The sequence below is a fragment of the Procambarus clarkii genome, chromosome 25 (assembly GCF_040958095.1).
Source record: "Procambarus clarkii isolate CNS0578487 chromosome 25, FALCON_Pclarkii_2.0, whole genome shotgun sequence".
NCBI lineage: Eukaryota > Metazoa > Arthropoda > Malacostraca > Decapoda > Cambaridae > Procambarus > Procambarus clarkii.
In genome coordinates this window covers 47,698,339-47,710,669 of record NC_091174.1, presented here as the reverse complement: position 1 = coordinate 47,710,669, position 12,331 = coordinate 47,698,339, and the positions used below count along the sequence as shown (strand labels likewise).

The following is a 12,331-nucleotide window of genomic DNA, read 5'->3' as shown; positions in this document are numbered from 1 at the left end:
GGGTACAGTGAACTAGAGTGGCAGCACAACACCACAGTAGTGATGGTGGTGGTACAGTGAACTAGAGTGGCAGCACACACAACAGTAGTGATGGTGGTGGTACAGTGAACTAGAGTGGCAGCACAACACCACAGTAGTGATGGTGGTGGTACAGTGAACTAGAGTGGCAGCACAACACCACAGTAGTGATGGTGGTGGTACAGTGAACTAGAGTGCAGCACACACCACAGTAGTGATGGTGGTGGTACAGTGAACTAGAGTGGCAGCACAACACCACAGTAGTGATGGTGGTGGTACAGTGAACTAGAGTGGCAGCACAACACCACTGTAGTGATGGTGGTGGTACAGTGAACAAGAGTGGCAGCACAACACCACAGTAGTGATGATGGTGGTACAGTGAACTAGAGTGGCAGCACAACACCACAGTAGTGATGATGGTGGTACAGTGAACTAGAGTGGCAGCACAACACCACTGTAGTGATGGTGGTGGTACAGTGAACAAGAGTGGCAGCACAACACCACAGTAGTGATGATGGTGGTACAGTGAACTAGAGTGGCAGCACAACACCACTGTAGTGATGGTGGTGGTACAGTGAACAAGAGTGGCAGCACAACACCACAGTAGTGATGATGGTGGTACAGTGAACTAGAGTGGCAGCACAACACCACAGTAGTGATGATGGTGGTACAGTGAACTAGAGTGGCCAGCACAACACCACAGTAGTGATGGTGGTGGTACAGTGAACAAGAGTGGCAGCACAACACCACAGTAGTGATGATGGTGGTACAGTGAACTAGAGTGGCAGCACAACACCACTGTAGTGATGGTGGTGGTACAGTGAACTAGAGTGGCAGCACAACACCACAGTAGTGATGGTGGTGGTACAGTGAACTAGAGTGGCAGCACAATACCACAGTAGTGATGGTGGTGGTACAGTGAACTAGAGTGGCAGCACAACACCACAGTAGTGATGATGGTGGTACAGTGAACTAGAGTGGCAGCACAACACCACAGTAGTGATGGTACAGTGAACTAGAGTGGCAGCACAACACCACAGTAGTGATGGTGATGGTACAGTGAACCAGAGTGGCAGTACAGCACCACAGTAGTGGTGGTACAGTGAACTAGAGTGGCAGCACAACACCACAGTAGTGGTGATAGTGAACTAGAGTGGCAGCACAACACCACAGTAGTGATGGTGATGGTACAGTGAACTAGAGTGGCAGCACAACACCACAGTAGTGATGGTGGTGGTACAGTGAACTAGAGTGGCAGCACAACACACAGTAGTGATGGTGGTGGTACAGTGAACTAGAGTGGCAGCACAACACCACAGTAGTGATGGTGGTGGTACAGTGAACTAGAGTGGCAACACAACACCACAGTAGTGATGGTGGTGGTACAGTGAACTAGAGTGGCACACACCACAGTCACCACAGTCACCTCCGTAATGTCACTGTGGTTGACTGCTGCCCTCACCACATCCAGGCCGCTCACCACATCACCGAAGACATTTGGCCACTGGTAAACCTGGTCGTCCCTGGTGGTGATGATGAACTGGGCACTCGTGGGACTCTCCGACACCCACCAGCACGACACAGCTCCTGCCCGGCCTGACCTCCGGTACTGCCCCTGGAGGTCAGGCAGCAGTCGAGCTCCTCCCTTACCATCATTACTCTCGTAGTCTCCGCCCGCCACCCACTCCCCGACTGACCCTTGCCCCACACCCGCAACAGTTTAGTGTTGCGGTAGGTGTGGCCCCGCTGGCCCGTACACAACAACACAAACTGTCTGGCCAGCGGAGTGTCAGGGGTCAGCCGGATGGTGACCCGCCCTCTTGTTGACCCCGCCCACCCGAGGTCAAGGAACGCCAGGGTGCAGGAGGGCTCCAGCACGCCCACAACCTCACTCTCCTGCAGAAAATGAAATAAATCATGCTGATAACTGTACAACAAAATGTTATCATATTAGTTATCATAACTCAGTAAATCAGTAATGTCAGTAAGACTAGTGGGTGTAATAAAGTAACCTGGAGGGTGTGAGCGTCGGCGGGCGTAGGCTGACGCAGGAGTGAGTGGAGGTACAGCTGTCCGTCTTGTAGAGTTATCCTGGCGGAGCGGCGGCCATCTTGGTCTTCCTGGACGGCCAACACCCGGCCAGCCTCCACCAGCCTCTTGACGGGCTTCCTCTTCCTGCGGAGGTCCTCAACCTGTGGACAGTGTCAGCCCCATTATCACCTGTGGTCAGTGTCAGCCCCATTATCACCTGTGGTCAGTGTCAGCCCCATTATCACCTGTGGTCAGCGTCAGCCCCATTATCACCTGTGGACAGTGTCAGCCCCATTACCACCAGTGGGCAGAGTCAGCCCCATTATCACCTGTGGTCAGTGTCAGCCCCATTATCACCTGTGGTCAGTGTCAGCCCCATTATCACCTGTGGTCAGTGACAGCCTCATTATGCTGGACCTGTAGCTCCAGCACCCCCCCTCCTGGCAGGGGGCTGGTGCTGGACATGTAGCTCCAGCTCGCCCCCTCAACTGGAAGGGGGTTGTGGTGGACCTGTAACTTTAGCCCCCCTCTACTGGCAGGGGGGTTGGTGCTGAACCTGTAGCTCCAGCCCCCTCTACTGTCAAGGAGATGGTGCTGGACCAATAGCTCCAGCCCCCTCTACTCTCAGGGGGTTGATGCTGGACCTGTATCTCCAGCCACCTCTACTGGCAGGGGGTTGATGCTGAACCTGTAGCTCCAGCCCCCTCTTTACAGGCAGGGGGGTGGGGATGGTCCTGGACCTGTAGATCCAGCCCCCTCGTCTGGCAGGAGGTTGGTGCTGTAGCTTTAGCTCCAGCCCTCCTCTACTGGCAGGGGGGGGGTGGTCCTGCACCTGTAACTCAAGCACTCCTCTACTGGCAGGGGGTTGGCCCTGGATCTGTAGCTCCAGCCCCCCTCTACTGGCAGGGGGTTGGTGCTGGACCTGTAGCTCCAGCCCCCCCTCTACTGGCAGGGGGTTGGCACTGGACCTGTAGCTCCACCCCCCTCTACTGGCAGGGGGTTGGCCCTGAATCTGTAACTCCAGCCCCCCTCTACTGGCAGGGGGTTGGTGCTGGACCTGTAGCTCCAGCCCCCCCTCTACTGGCAGGGGTTGGTGCTGGACCTGTAGCTCCAGCCCCCCCTATCTACTGGCAGGGGGTTGGTGCTGAACCTGTAGCTCCAGCCCCCTCTACTGGCAGGGGGTTGGTGCTTGACCTGCAGCTCCAGCCTCTTCTATTGGCAGGGGGATGGTGCTGGACCTGTAGCCCCTGCCCCCCTCTACTGGCAGGGGGTTGATGCTGGACCTATAGCTCAAGCCCCCTCTCTACTGGCAGGGGGTTGGTGCTGGACCTGTAGCTCCAGGCCCCCTCTCCTGGCAGGGGGTTCCTGCTAGACCTGTAGCTCTAGCCCCCCCCCCCCCTCTACTGGCCGGGGGTTGGAGATGGACCTGTAGCTCCAGCCATCCTCTATAGCCAGGGGGTTGGCCCTGAATCGTAGCTCCACTCCGCCTCTAATGACAGGGGGTTGGTTCAGGACACGTAGCTCTAGCCCCCTCTACGGGAAGGGTGGGGTTGGTCCTGAACTTGTAACTCCAACCCCCACTACTGGCAGGGGGATGGTGCTGGACCTGAAGCTCCAGCCCCCTTCTACTGGCAGGGGGTTGGTGCTGGACCTGTAACTCCAGCCCCCCTCTAATAGGAGGGGGGTTGGTGCTGAACCTGTAGCTCCAGGCCCCTCTACTGGTAGGGGGTCGGTGCTGGACCTGTAGCTCCAGCCCCCCTCAACTGGCAGGGGGTTGGTGCTTGACCTGCAGCTCCAGCCTCCTCTACTGGCAGGGGGTTGATGCTGGACCTGTAGCTCTAGCTCCCCTCTACTGGCAGAGGGGTGGTGCTGGACCTATAGCTCCAGCCCCCCCTCTACTGGCAGGAGGTTGGCCCTGGACCTGTAGCTCCAGCCTTCCCTCTACTGGCAGGAGGTTGGCCCTGGACCTGTATCTCCTGCCCCCTCTACTGGCAGGAGGTTGGCGCTGGACCTGTAGCTCCAGCCCTCCTCTACTGGCAGGGGGTTGGTGCTGGACCTGTAAGCTCCAGCCCCCTTCAACTGGCAGGGGTTTGGTGCTGCACCTGTAGCTCCAGCCCCCCTCTACTGGCAGCGGGTTGGTGCTGGACCTGTAACTCCAGCCCCCGCCCCTCTACTGGCAGGGGGTTGGTGCTGGACCTGTAGCTCCAGCCACCCCTCTACTGGCAGGGGGTTGGCCCTGAATCTGTAGCTCTAGCCCTCTCTACTGGCAGGGGTTGGTGCTGGACCTGTAGCTCTAGCCCCCCCCTACTGGCAGGGGGTTGGTGCTGGACCTGTATCTGCAGCCCCTCTACGGGCAGGGTGGGGTTGGTCCTGGACCTGTAACTCCAGCCCCCCTCTTCTGGCAGGGGGTTGATGCTGGACCTGTAGCTCTAGCCCCCCCTCTACTGGCAGGGGGTTGGTGCTGGACCTGTAGCTCTAGCCCCCCCTCTACTGGCAGGGGGTTGGTGCTGGACCTGTAGCTGCAGCCCCCTCTACGGGCAGGGTGGGGTTGGTCCTGGACATGTAACTCCAGCCCCCTCTACTGGCAGGGGGTTGGTGCTAGACCTGTAGCTCCAGCCACACTCTACTGGCAAGGGGTTGGCCCTGAATCTGTAGCTCCAGCCCTCTCTACTGGCAGGGGGTTGATGCTGGACCTGTAGCTGCAGCCCCTCTACGGGCAGGGGGTTGGTCCTGAACCTGTAACTCCAGCCCTTCTCTGCTGGCAGGGGGTTGGTGCTAGACCTGTAACTCCAGCCCCCCTCTACTGGCAGGAGGTTGGTGCTGGACCTGTAGCTCCAGCCCCCTACTACTGGCAGGGGGTAGGTGCTGCACCTGTAGCTCCAGCCCCCCCCTCTACTGGGAGGGGGTTGGTGCTTGACGTGTAGCTCCAGCCCCCCTCTACTGGCTGGGGGTTAGTGCTGGACCTTTAGCTCCAGACCCACACTACTGGCAAAGAGTGGGTGCTGGACCTGTAGTTCCAGCCCCCCTCTACTGGCAGGGGGTTGGTGCTGCACCTGTAGCTCCAGCCCCCCTCTACTGGCAGGGGGTTGGTGTGGGATCTGTAGCTCCAGCCCCCTCTACTGGCAAGATGGGGGGGGGGGGGTTGGTGCTGGACCTGTAGCTGCAGCCCCACACTACTGGCAAACGGTGGGTGCTGGACCTGTAGCTCCAGCCCCTTTTTGCTGGCAGGGGATTGGTCCTGGACCTGAAGCTCCAGCCCCCTCTACTGGCAGGGGGGGGGGGTTGATGCTGGACCTGCAGCTCCAGCCCCCCTCTACTGGCAGGGGATTGGTGTGTTGTACCTGTAGCTCCAGCCCCCCTCTACTGGCAAGGGGTGGGTGCTGGACGTGTAGCTCCAGCCCCCCTCCACTGGCAGGAGGTTGGCCCTGGACCTGTAGCTCCAGCCTTCCCTCTACTGGCAGGGGGTTGGTGCTGGACCTATAGCTCCAGCCCCCTCTACTGGCAGGAGGTTGGTGCTGGACCTGTAGCTCCAGCCCCCTCTACTGGCAGGGCTTGGTGCAGGGCTAGTAGTTCCAACCCCCCTCTACTGGCAGGGGGTTGGTGCTGGACCTGTAGCTCCAGCCTTCCCTCTACTGGCAGGGGGTTGGTGCTGGACCTATAGCTCCAGCCCCCCTCTACTGGCAGGAAGTTGGCCCTGGACCTGTAGCTCCAGCCCCCCCTCTACTGGCAGAGGGGTGGTGCTGGACCTGTAGCTCCAGCCCCCCTCTACTGGAAGGGGGTTGGCCCTGGACCTGTAGCTCCAGCCCCTCTCTACTGGCAGGGGGTTGGCGCTGGACCTGTAGCTCCAGCCCTCCTCTACTGGCAGGGGGTTGGTGCTGGACCTGTAGCTCCAGCCCCCCTCTACTGGCAGGGGTTTGGTGCTGGACCTGTAGCTCCAGCCCCCCTCTACTGGCAGCGGGTTGGTGCTGGACCTAAAGCTCAAGCCCCTCTCTACTGGCAGAGGGGGTGCTAGACCTGTAGCTCCAGCCCCCCCCCCTCTACTGGCAGGGGGTTGGTGCTGGACCTGTAGCTCCAGCACCCCTCTACTGGCAGGAGGTTGGCCCTGGACCTGTAGCTCCAGCCCCCCTCTACTGGCAGGGGGTTGGCGCTGGACCTGTAGCTCCAGCCCCCCTCTACTGGCAGCGGGTTGGTGCTGGACCTAAAGCTCAAGCCCCCTCTACTGGCAGAGGGGTGGTGCTGGACCTGTAGCTCCAGCCCCCCCCCCCTCTACTGGCAGGGGATTGGTGCTGGACCTGAAGCTCCAGGACCCCTTCTACTGGCAGATTGTTGGTGCTGGACCTGTAGTTCCAACCCCCCTCTATTGGCAGGGGGTTGGTGCTGGACCTGTAGCTCCAGCCCCCCTCTACTGGAAGAGGGTTGGTGCTGGACCTGTAGCTCCAGCCCCCCTCTACTGGAAGAGGGTTGGTGCTGGACCTGTAGCTCCAGCCCCCCTCTACTGGAAGAGGGTTGGTGCTGGACCTGTAGCTCCAGCCCCCCTCTACTGGCAGGGGGTTAGTGCTGGACCTGTAGCTCCAGCCCCCCTTCTACTGGCAGGGGGTTGGTGCTGGATCTGTTGCTCCAGCCCCCCCCCCTTTACTGGGAGGGGGTTGGTGCTTGACGTGTAGGTCCACCCCACCTCTACTGGCAGGGGTTGGTGCTGGACCTGTAGCTTCAGCCCCCCTCTACTGGCAGGGGGTAGGTGCTGGACCTGTAACTCCAGCGCCCTCTACTGGCAGGGGGTAGGTGCTGGACCTGTAACTCCAGCCCCCCTCTACTGGCAGGGGGTTGGTGCTGTCCAGCCCCCCCTCTACTGGGAGGGGGTTGATGCTGGACCTGTAGCTCCAGCCCCCCTCTACTGGCAGGGGTTGGTGCTGGACCTGTAGCTCCAGCCCCCCTCTACTGGCTGGGGGTTGGTACTGGACCTGTAGCTCCAGCCCATCTCTACTGGCAGGGGTTGGCCCTGGACCTGTTGATCCAGCCTTCCCTCTACTGGCAGGGGGTTGGTGCTGGACCTGTAGCTCCAGCCCCCTCTACTGGCAGGAGGTTGGCCTTGGACCTGTAGCTCCAGCCTTCCCTCTATTGGCAGGTGGTTGGTGCTGGACCTGTAGCTCCAGCCCCTCTCTACTGGCAGAGGGGTGGTGCTGGACCTGTAGCTCAAGCCCCCCTCTACTGGCAGGGGGTTGGCGCTGGACCTGTAGCTCCAGCCCTCCTCTACTGGCAGGGGGTTGGTGCTGGACCTGTAGCTCCAGCCCCCTCTACTGGCATGAGGTTGGTGCTGGACCTGAAGCTCCAGCCTCTACTGGCAGGGGTTTGTGCTGGACCTGTAGCTCCAGCCCCCCTCTACTGGCAGGAGGTTGGTGCTGGACCTGTAGCTCCAGCCCCCCTCTACTGGCAGGGGTTGGTGCTGGATCTGTAGCTCCAGCCCCCCCCCCTCTACTGGGAGGGGGTTGGTGTTTGATGTGTAGCACCCGGCTCCCCCTCAACTGGCAGGGGGTTGGTGCTGGACCTGTAGCTCCAGACTCCTCTACTGGCAAGGGGTGGGTGCTGGACCTGTAGTTCCAGCCCCCCTCTACTGGCAGGGGGTTGGTGCTGCACCTGTAGCTCCAGCCCCCCCCCCTCTCCTCGCAGGGGTTGGTGTTGGACTTGTAGCCCAAGCCCTGCTCTATTGGCAGGGGGTTGGTGCTGGACCTGTAGCTACAGCCCCACACTACTGGCAAGGGTGGGTGCTGGACCTGTAGTTCCAGCCCCCATCTACTGGCAGGGGGTTGGTGCTGCACCTGTAGCTCCAGCCCCCCTCTACTGGCAGGGGGTTGGTGTTGGACTTGTAGCTCCAGACCCCTCTACTGGCAGGGGGTTGGTGCGGGATCTGTAGCTCCAGCCCCCTCTACTGGCAGGATGGGGGGGGGGGGTGCTGGACCTGTAGCTCCAGCCCTCCTCTACTTGCAGGGGGTTGGTGTTGGACTTGTAGCTCCAGCCCCACACTACTGGCAAGGGGTTGGTGTTGGACCAGTAGCTCCAGCTATCCTTCTACTGGCCGGGGGTTGGTGCTGGACCTGTAGCTTCAGCTATCCTTCTACTAGCCGGGGGTTCGTGCTGGACCTATAGTTCCTGCCCCTCTTCTACTGGCAGGGGGTCGATGCAGGACCAGTAGCTCCAGCCCCCCTTTACTGGCAGGGGGTTGGTGTTGTACCTGTACCTCCAGCCCCCCTCTACTGGCTGGGGGATGGTGCTGGACCTGTAGCTCCAGCCCCCCCCCTCTACTGGCAGGGGGTTGGTGCTGGACCTGTAGCTCCAGCCCCCCCCCCTCTACTGGCAGGAGATTGGTGCTGGACCTGTAGCTCCAGCCCCACTCTACTGACAGGGGGATGGTGCTGGACCTGTAGATCCAGCCCACTCTACTGACAGGGGGATGGTGCTGGACCTGTAGCTCCAGCCCCCCCCCCTCTACTGGCAGGGGATTGGTGCTGGACCTGTAGCTCCAGCCCCACTCTAATGACAGGGGGATGGTGCTGGACCTGTAGCTCCAGCCCCCCCCCTCTACTGGCAGGGGGTTGGTGCTTGACCTGCAGCTCCAGCCTTTTCTATTGGCAGGGGGATGGTGCTGGACCTGTAGCCCCAGCCCCCCTCTACTGGCAGGGGGTTGATGCTGGACCTATAGCTCAAGCCCCCTCTCTACTGGCAGGGGGTTGGTGCTGGACCTGTAGCTCCAGGCAGGGGGTTCCTGCTAGACCTGAAGCTCTAGGCCCCCCCCCCCCCACCTCTACTGGCAGGGGTTGGAGATGGACCTGTAGCTCCAGCCATCCTCTATAGCCAGGGGGTTGGCCCTGAATCTGTAGCTCCAGCCCCCTCTACTGGCATGGGGTTGATGCTGGACCTGTAGCTCTAGCCCCGCCTTTTACTGGCAGGGGGTTGGTGCTGGACCTGTAGCTGCAGCCCCCTCTACGGGCAGGGTGGGTAGGTCCTGAACCTGTAACTCCAACCCCCCTCTACTGGCAGGGAGATGGTGCTGGACCTGTAGCACCAGCCCCCTTCTACTGGCAGGGGGTTGGTGCTGGACCTGTAACTCCAGCCCTCCTCTACTAGGAGGGGGGTTGGTGCTGGAACTGTAGCTCCAGCCCCCCTCTACTGGCAGGGGGTTGTTGCTGCACCTGTAGCTCCAGCTCCCCTCTACTGGCAGGGAGTTGGCGCTGGATCTGTAGCTCCAGCCCCCCTCTACTGGCAGGAGGTTGGTGCTGAACCTGCAGTTCCTTCCCCCCCTCTACTGGCAGGGGGTTGGCCCTGAATCTGTAACTCCAGCCCCCCTCTACTGGCAGGAGGTTGGTGCTGGACCTGTAGATCCAGACCTCCTCTACTGGCAGGGGGTTGATGCTGGACCAATAGCTCCAGCCCCCCTCTACTGGCAGGGGGGATGGTGCTGTACCTGTAGCTCCAGACTCCTCTACTGGCAAGGGGTGGGTGCTGGACCTGTAGTTCCAGCCCCCCTCTACTGGCAGGGGGTTGGTGCTGCACCTGTAGCTCCAGCCCCCCCCTCTCCTCGCAGGGGGTTGGTGTTGGACTTGTAGCCCCAGCCCTGCTCTATTGGCAGGGGGTTGGTGCTGGACCTGTATTTCCAGCCCCCCCTCTACTGGCAGGGGGTTGGTGCTGCACCTGTAGCTCCAGCCCCCCTCTACTGGCAGGGGGGTTGGTGTTGGACTTGTAGCTCCAGACCCCTCTACTGGCAGGGGGTTGGTGCGGGATCTGTAGCTCCAGCCCCCTCTACTGGCAGGATGGGGGGGGGGGTGCTGGACCTGTAGCTCCAGCCCTCCTCTACTTGCAGGGGGTTGGTGTTGGACTTGTAGCTCCAGCCCCACACTACTGGCAAGGGGTTGGTGCTGGACCAGTAGCTCCAGCTATCCTTCTACTGGCCGGGGGTTGGTGCTGGACCTGTAGCTTCAGCTATCCTTCTACTGGCCGGGGGTTCGTGCTGGACCTATAGTTCCTGCCCCTCTTCTACTGGCAGGGGGTCGATGCAGGACCAGTAGCTCCAGCCCCCCTTTACTGGCAGGGGGTTCGTGTTGTACCTGTACCTCCAGCCCCCCCTCTACTGGCCGGGGGATGGTGCTGGACCTGTAGCTCCAGCCCCCCCCCCCTCTACTGGCAGGGGGTTGGTGCTGGACCTGTAGCTCCAGCCCCCCCTCTACTGGCAGGAGATTGGTGCTGGACCTGTAGCTGCAGCCCCCTCTACGGGCAGGGTGGGTAGGTCCTGAACCTGTAACTCCAACCCTCCTCTACTGGCAGGGAGATGGTGCTGGACCTGTAGCACCAGCCCCCTTCTACTGGCAGGGGGTTGGTGCTGGACCTGTAACTCCAGCCCTCCTCTACTAGGAGGGGGGTTGGTGCTGGAACTGTAGCTCCAGCCCCCCTCTACTGGCAGGGGTTGTTGCTGCACCTGTAGCTCCAGCTCCCCTCTACTGGCAGGGAGTTGGCGCTGGATCTGTAGCTCCAGCCCCCCTCTACTGGCAGGAGGTTGGTGCTGAACCTGCAGTTCCTTCCCCTCCTCTACTGGCAGGGGTTGGCCCTGAATCTGTAGCTCCAGCCCCCCTCTACTGGCAGGAGGTTGGTGCTGGACCTGTAGATCCAGACCTCCTCTACTGGCAGGGGGTTGATGCTGGACCTATAGCTCCAGCCCCCCTCTACTGGCAGGGGGGATGGTGCTGTACCTGTAGCTCCAGACTCCTCTACTGGCAAGGGGTGGGTGCTGGACCTGTAGTTCCAGCCCCCTCTACTGGCAGGGGGTTGGTGCTGCACCTGTAGCTCCAGCCCCCCCCCCCTCTCCTCGCAGGGGGTTTGTGTTGGACTTGTAGCCCCAGCCCTGCTCTATTGGCAGGGGGTTGGTGCTGGACCTGTAGATCCAGACCTCCTCTACTGGCAGGGGGTTGATGCTGGACCTATAGCTCCAGCCCCCCTCTACTGGCAGGGGGATGGTGCTGAACCTGTAGCTCCAGCCCCCCTCTATTGGCATGGGGTTGATCCTGGACCTGTAGCTCCAGCCCCCGTCTACTAGCAGGGGTTGGTGCTGGACCTGTAGCTCTAGCTCCCCTCTACTGGCAGGGGGTTGGCCCTGAATCTGTAGCTCCAGCCCTCTCTACTGGCAGGGTTGGTGCTGGACCTGTAGCTCTAGCCCCCTCTACTGGCAGGGGTTGGTGCTGGACCTGTAGTTGCAGCCCTCTCTTCGGGCAGGGTGGGGTTGGTCCTGGACCTGTAACTCCAGCCCCCCTCTACTGGCAGGGGGTTGGTGCTAGACCTGTAGCTCCAGCCACACTCTACTGGCAGGGGGTTGGCCCTGAATCTGTAGCTCCAGCCCTCTCTACTGGCAGGGGGTTGGTGCTGGACCTGTAGCTCCAGCCCCCCTCTACTGGCAGGGGGTTGGTGCTGGACCTGTAGCTCCAGTCCGCCTCTACTGGCAGGGGGTTGGTGCTGGACCTGTAGCTCCAGTACCCTCTACTGGTAGAGGGTTGGTGCTGGACCTGTAGCTCAAGCCCCCTTCTACTGGAAGAGGGTTGGTGCTGGATCTATAGCTCCAGCCCCCCTCTACTGGCAGGGGGTAGTGCTGCACCTGTAGCTCCAGCCCCTCCCCCCCCTCTACTGGCAGGAGGTTGATGCTGGACCTGTAGATCCAGCCCCCCTTTACTGGCAGGGGGGGGGGGTGGTCCTGCATCTGTAGCTAAAGCACTCCTCTACTGGCAGGGGGTTGGCCCTCGATCTGTAGCTCCAGCCCCCCTCTACTGGCAGGGGGTTGATGCTGGATCTATAGCTCAAGCCCGCCTCTACTGGCAGGGGTTGGTGCTGGATCTGTAGCTCCAAGCCCCTCTCCAGGCAGGGGGTTCCTGCTTGACCTGAAGCTCTAGGCCCCCCCCCCCACCTCCACTGGCAGGGGTTGGTGCTGGACCTTTAGCTCCAGCCTTAATCTACTGGCAGGGGGTTGGCCCTGAATCTGTAGCTCCAGCCCCCTCTACTGGCAGGGGGTTGGCCCTTAATCTGTAGCTCCAGCCCCCTCTAATGGCAGGGGGTTGATGCTGGACCTGTAGCTCTAGCCGCGCCTTTTACAGGCAGCGGGTTGGTGCTGGACCTGTAGCTGCAGCCCCCACTACGGGCAGGGTGGGGTTGGTCCTGAACCTGTAACTCCAACCCCCTCTATTGGCAGGGGGATGGTGCTGGACCTGTAGCTCCAGCCCCCTTCTACTAACAGGGGGTTGGTGCTGGA

General features: G+C 61.1%; 1 protein-coding gene across 1 annotated transcript in view; it reads right to left on the bottom strand.

Annotated features, from left to right (window-relative positions):
• Window positions 1-1,494: 1,494 nt before the first annotated feature.
• The window catches only part of LOC123750105 (uncharacterized), a 76,137-nt gene continuing 65,300 nt past the window's right edge, over window positions 1,495-12,331 (bottom strand). Inside the window, exons 5-6 of the mRNA XM_069331130.1 lie at window positions 2,031-2,210; window positions 1,495-1,914 (exon numbers count right to left, since the gene is read on the bottom strand). Of these exons, the coding sequence (XP_069187231.1) occupies window positions 1,495-1,914; window positions 2,031-2,210 (600 nt within the window). The remainder of the gene's footprint in view (window positions 1,915-2,030; window positions 2,211-12,331) is intronic.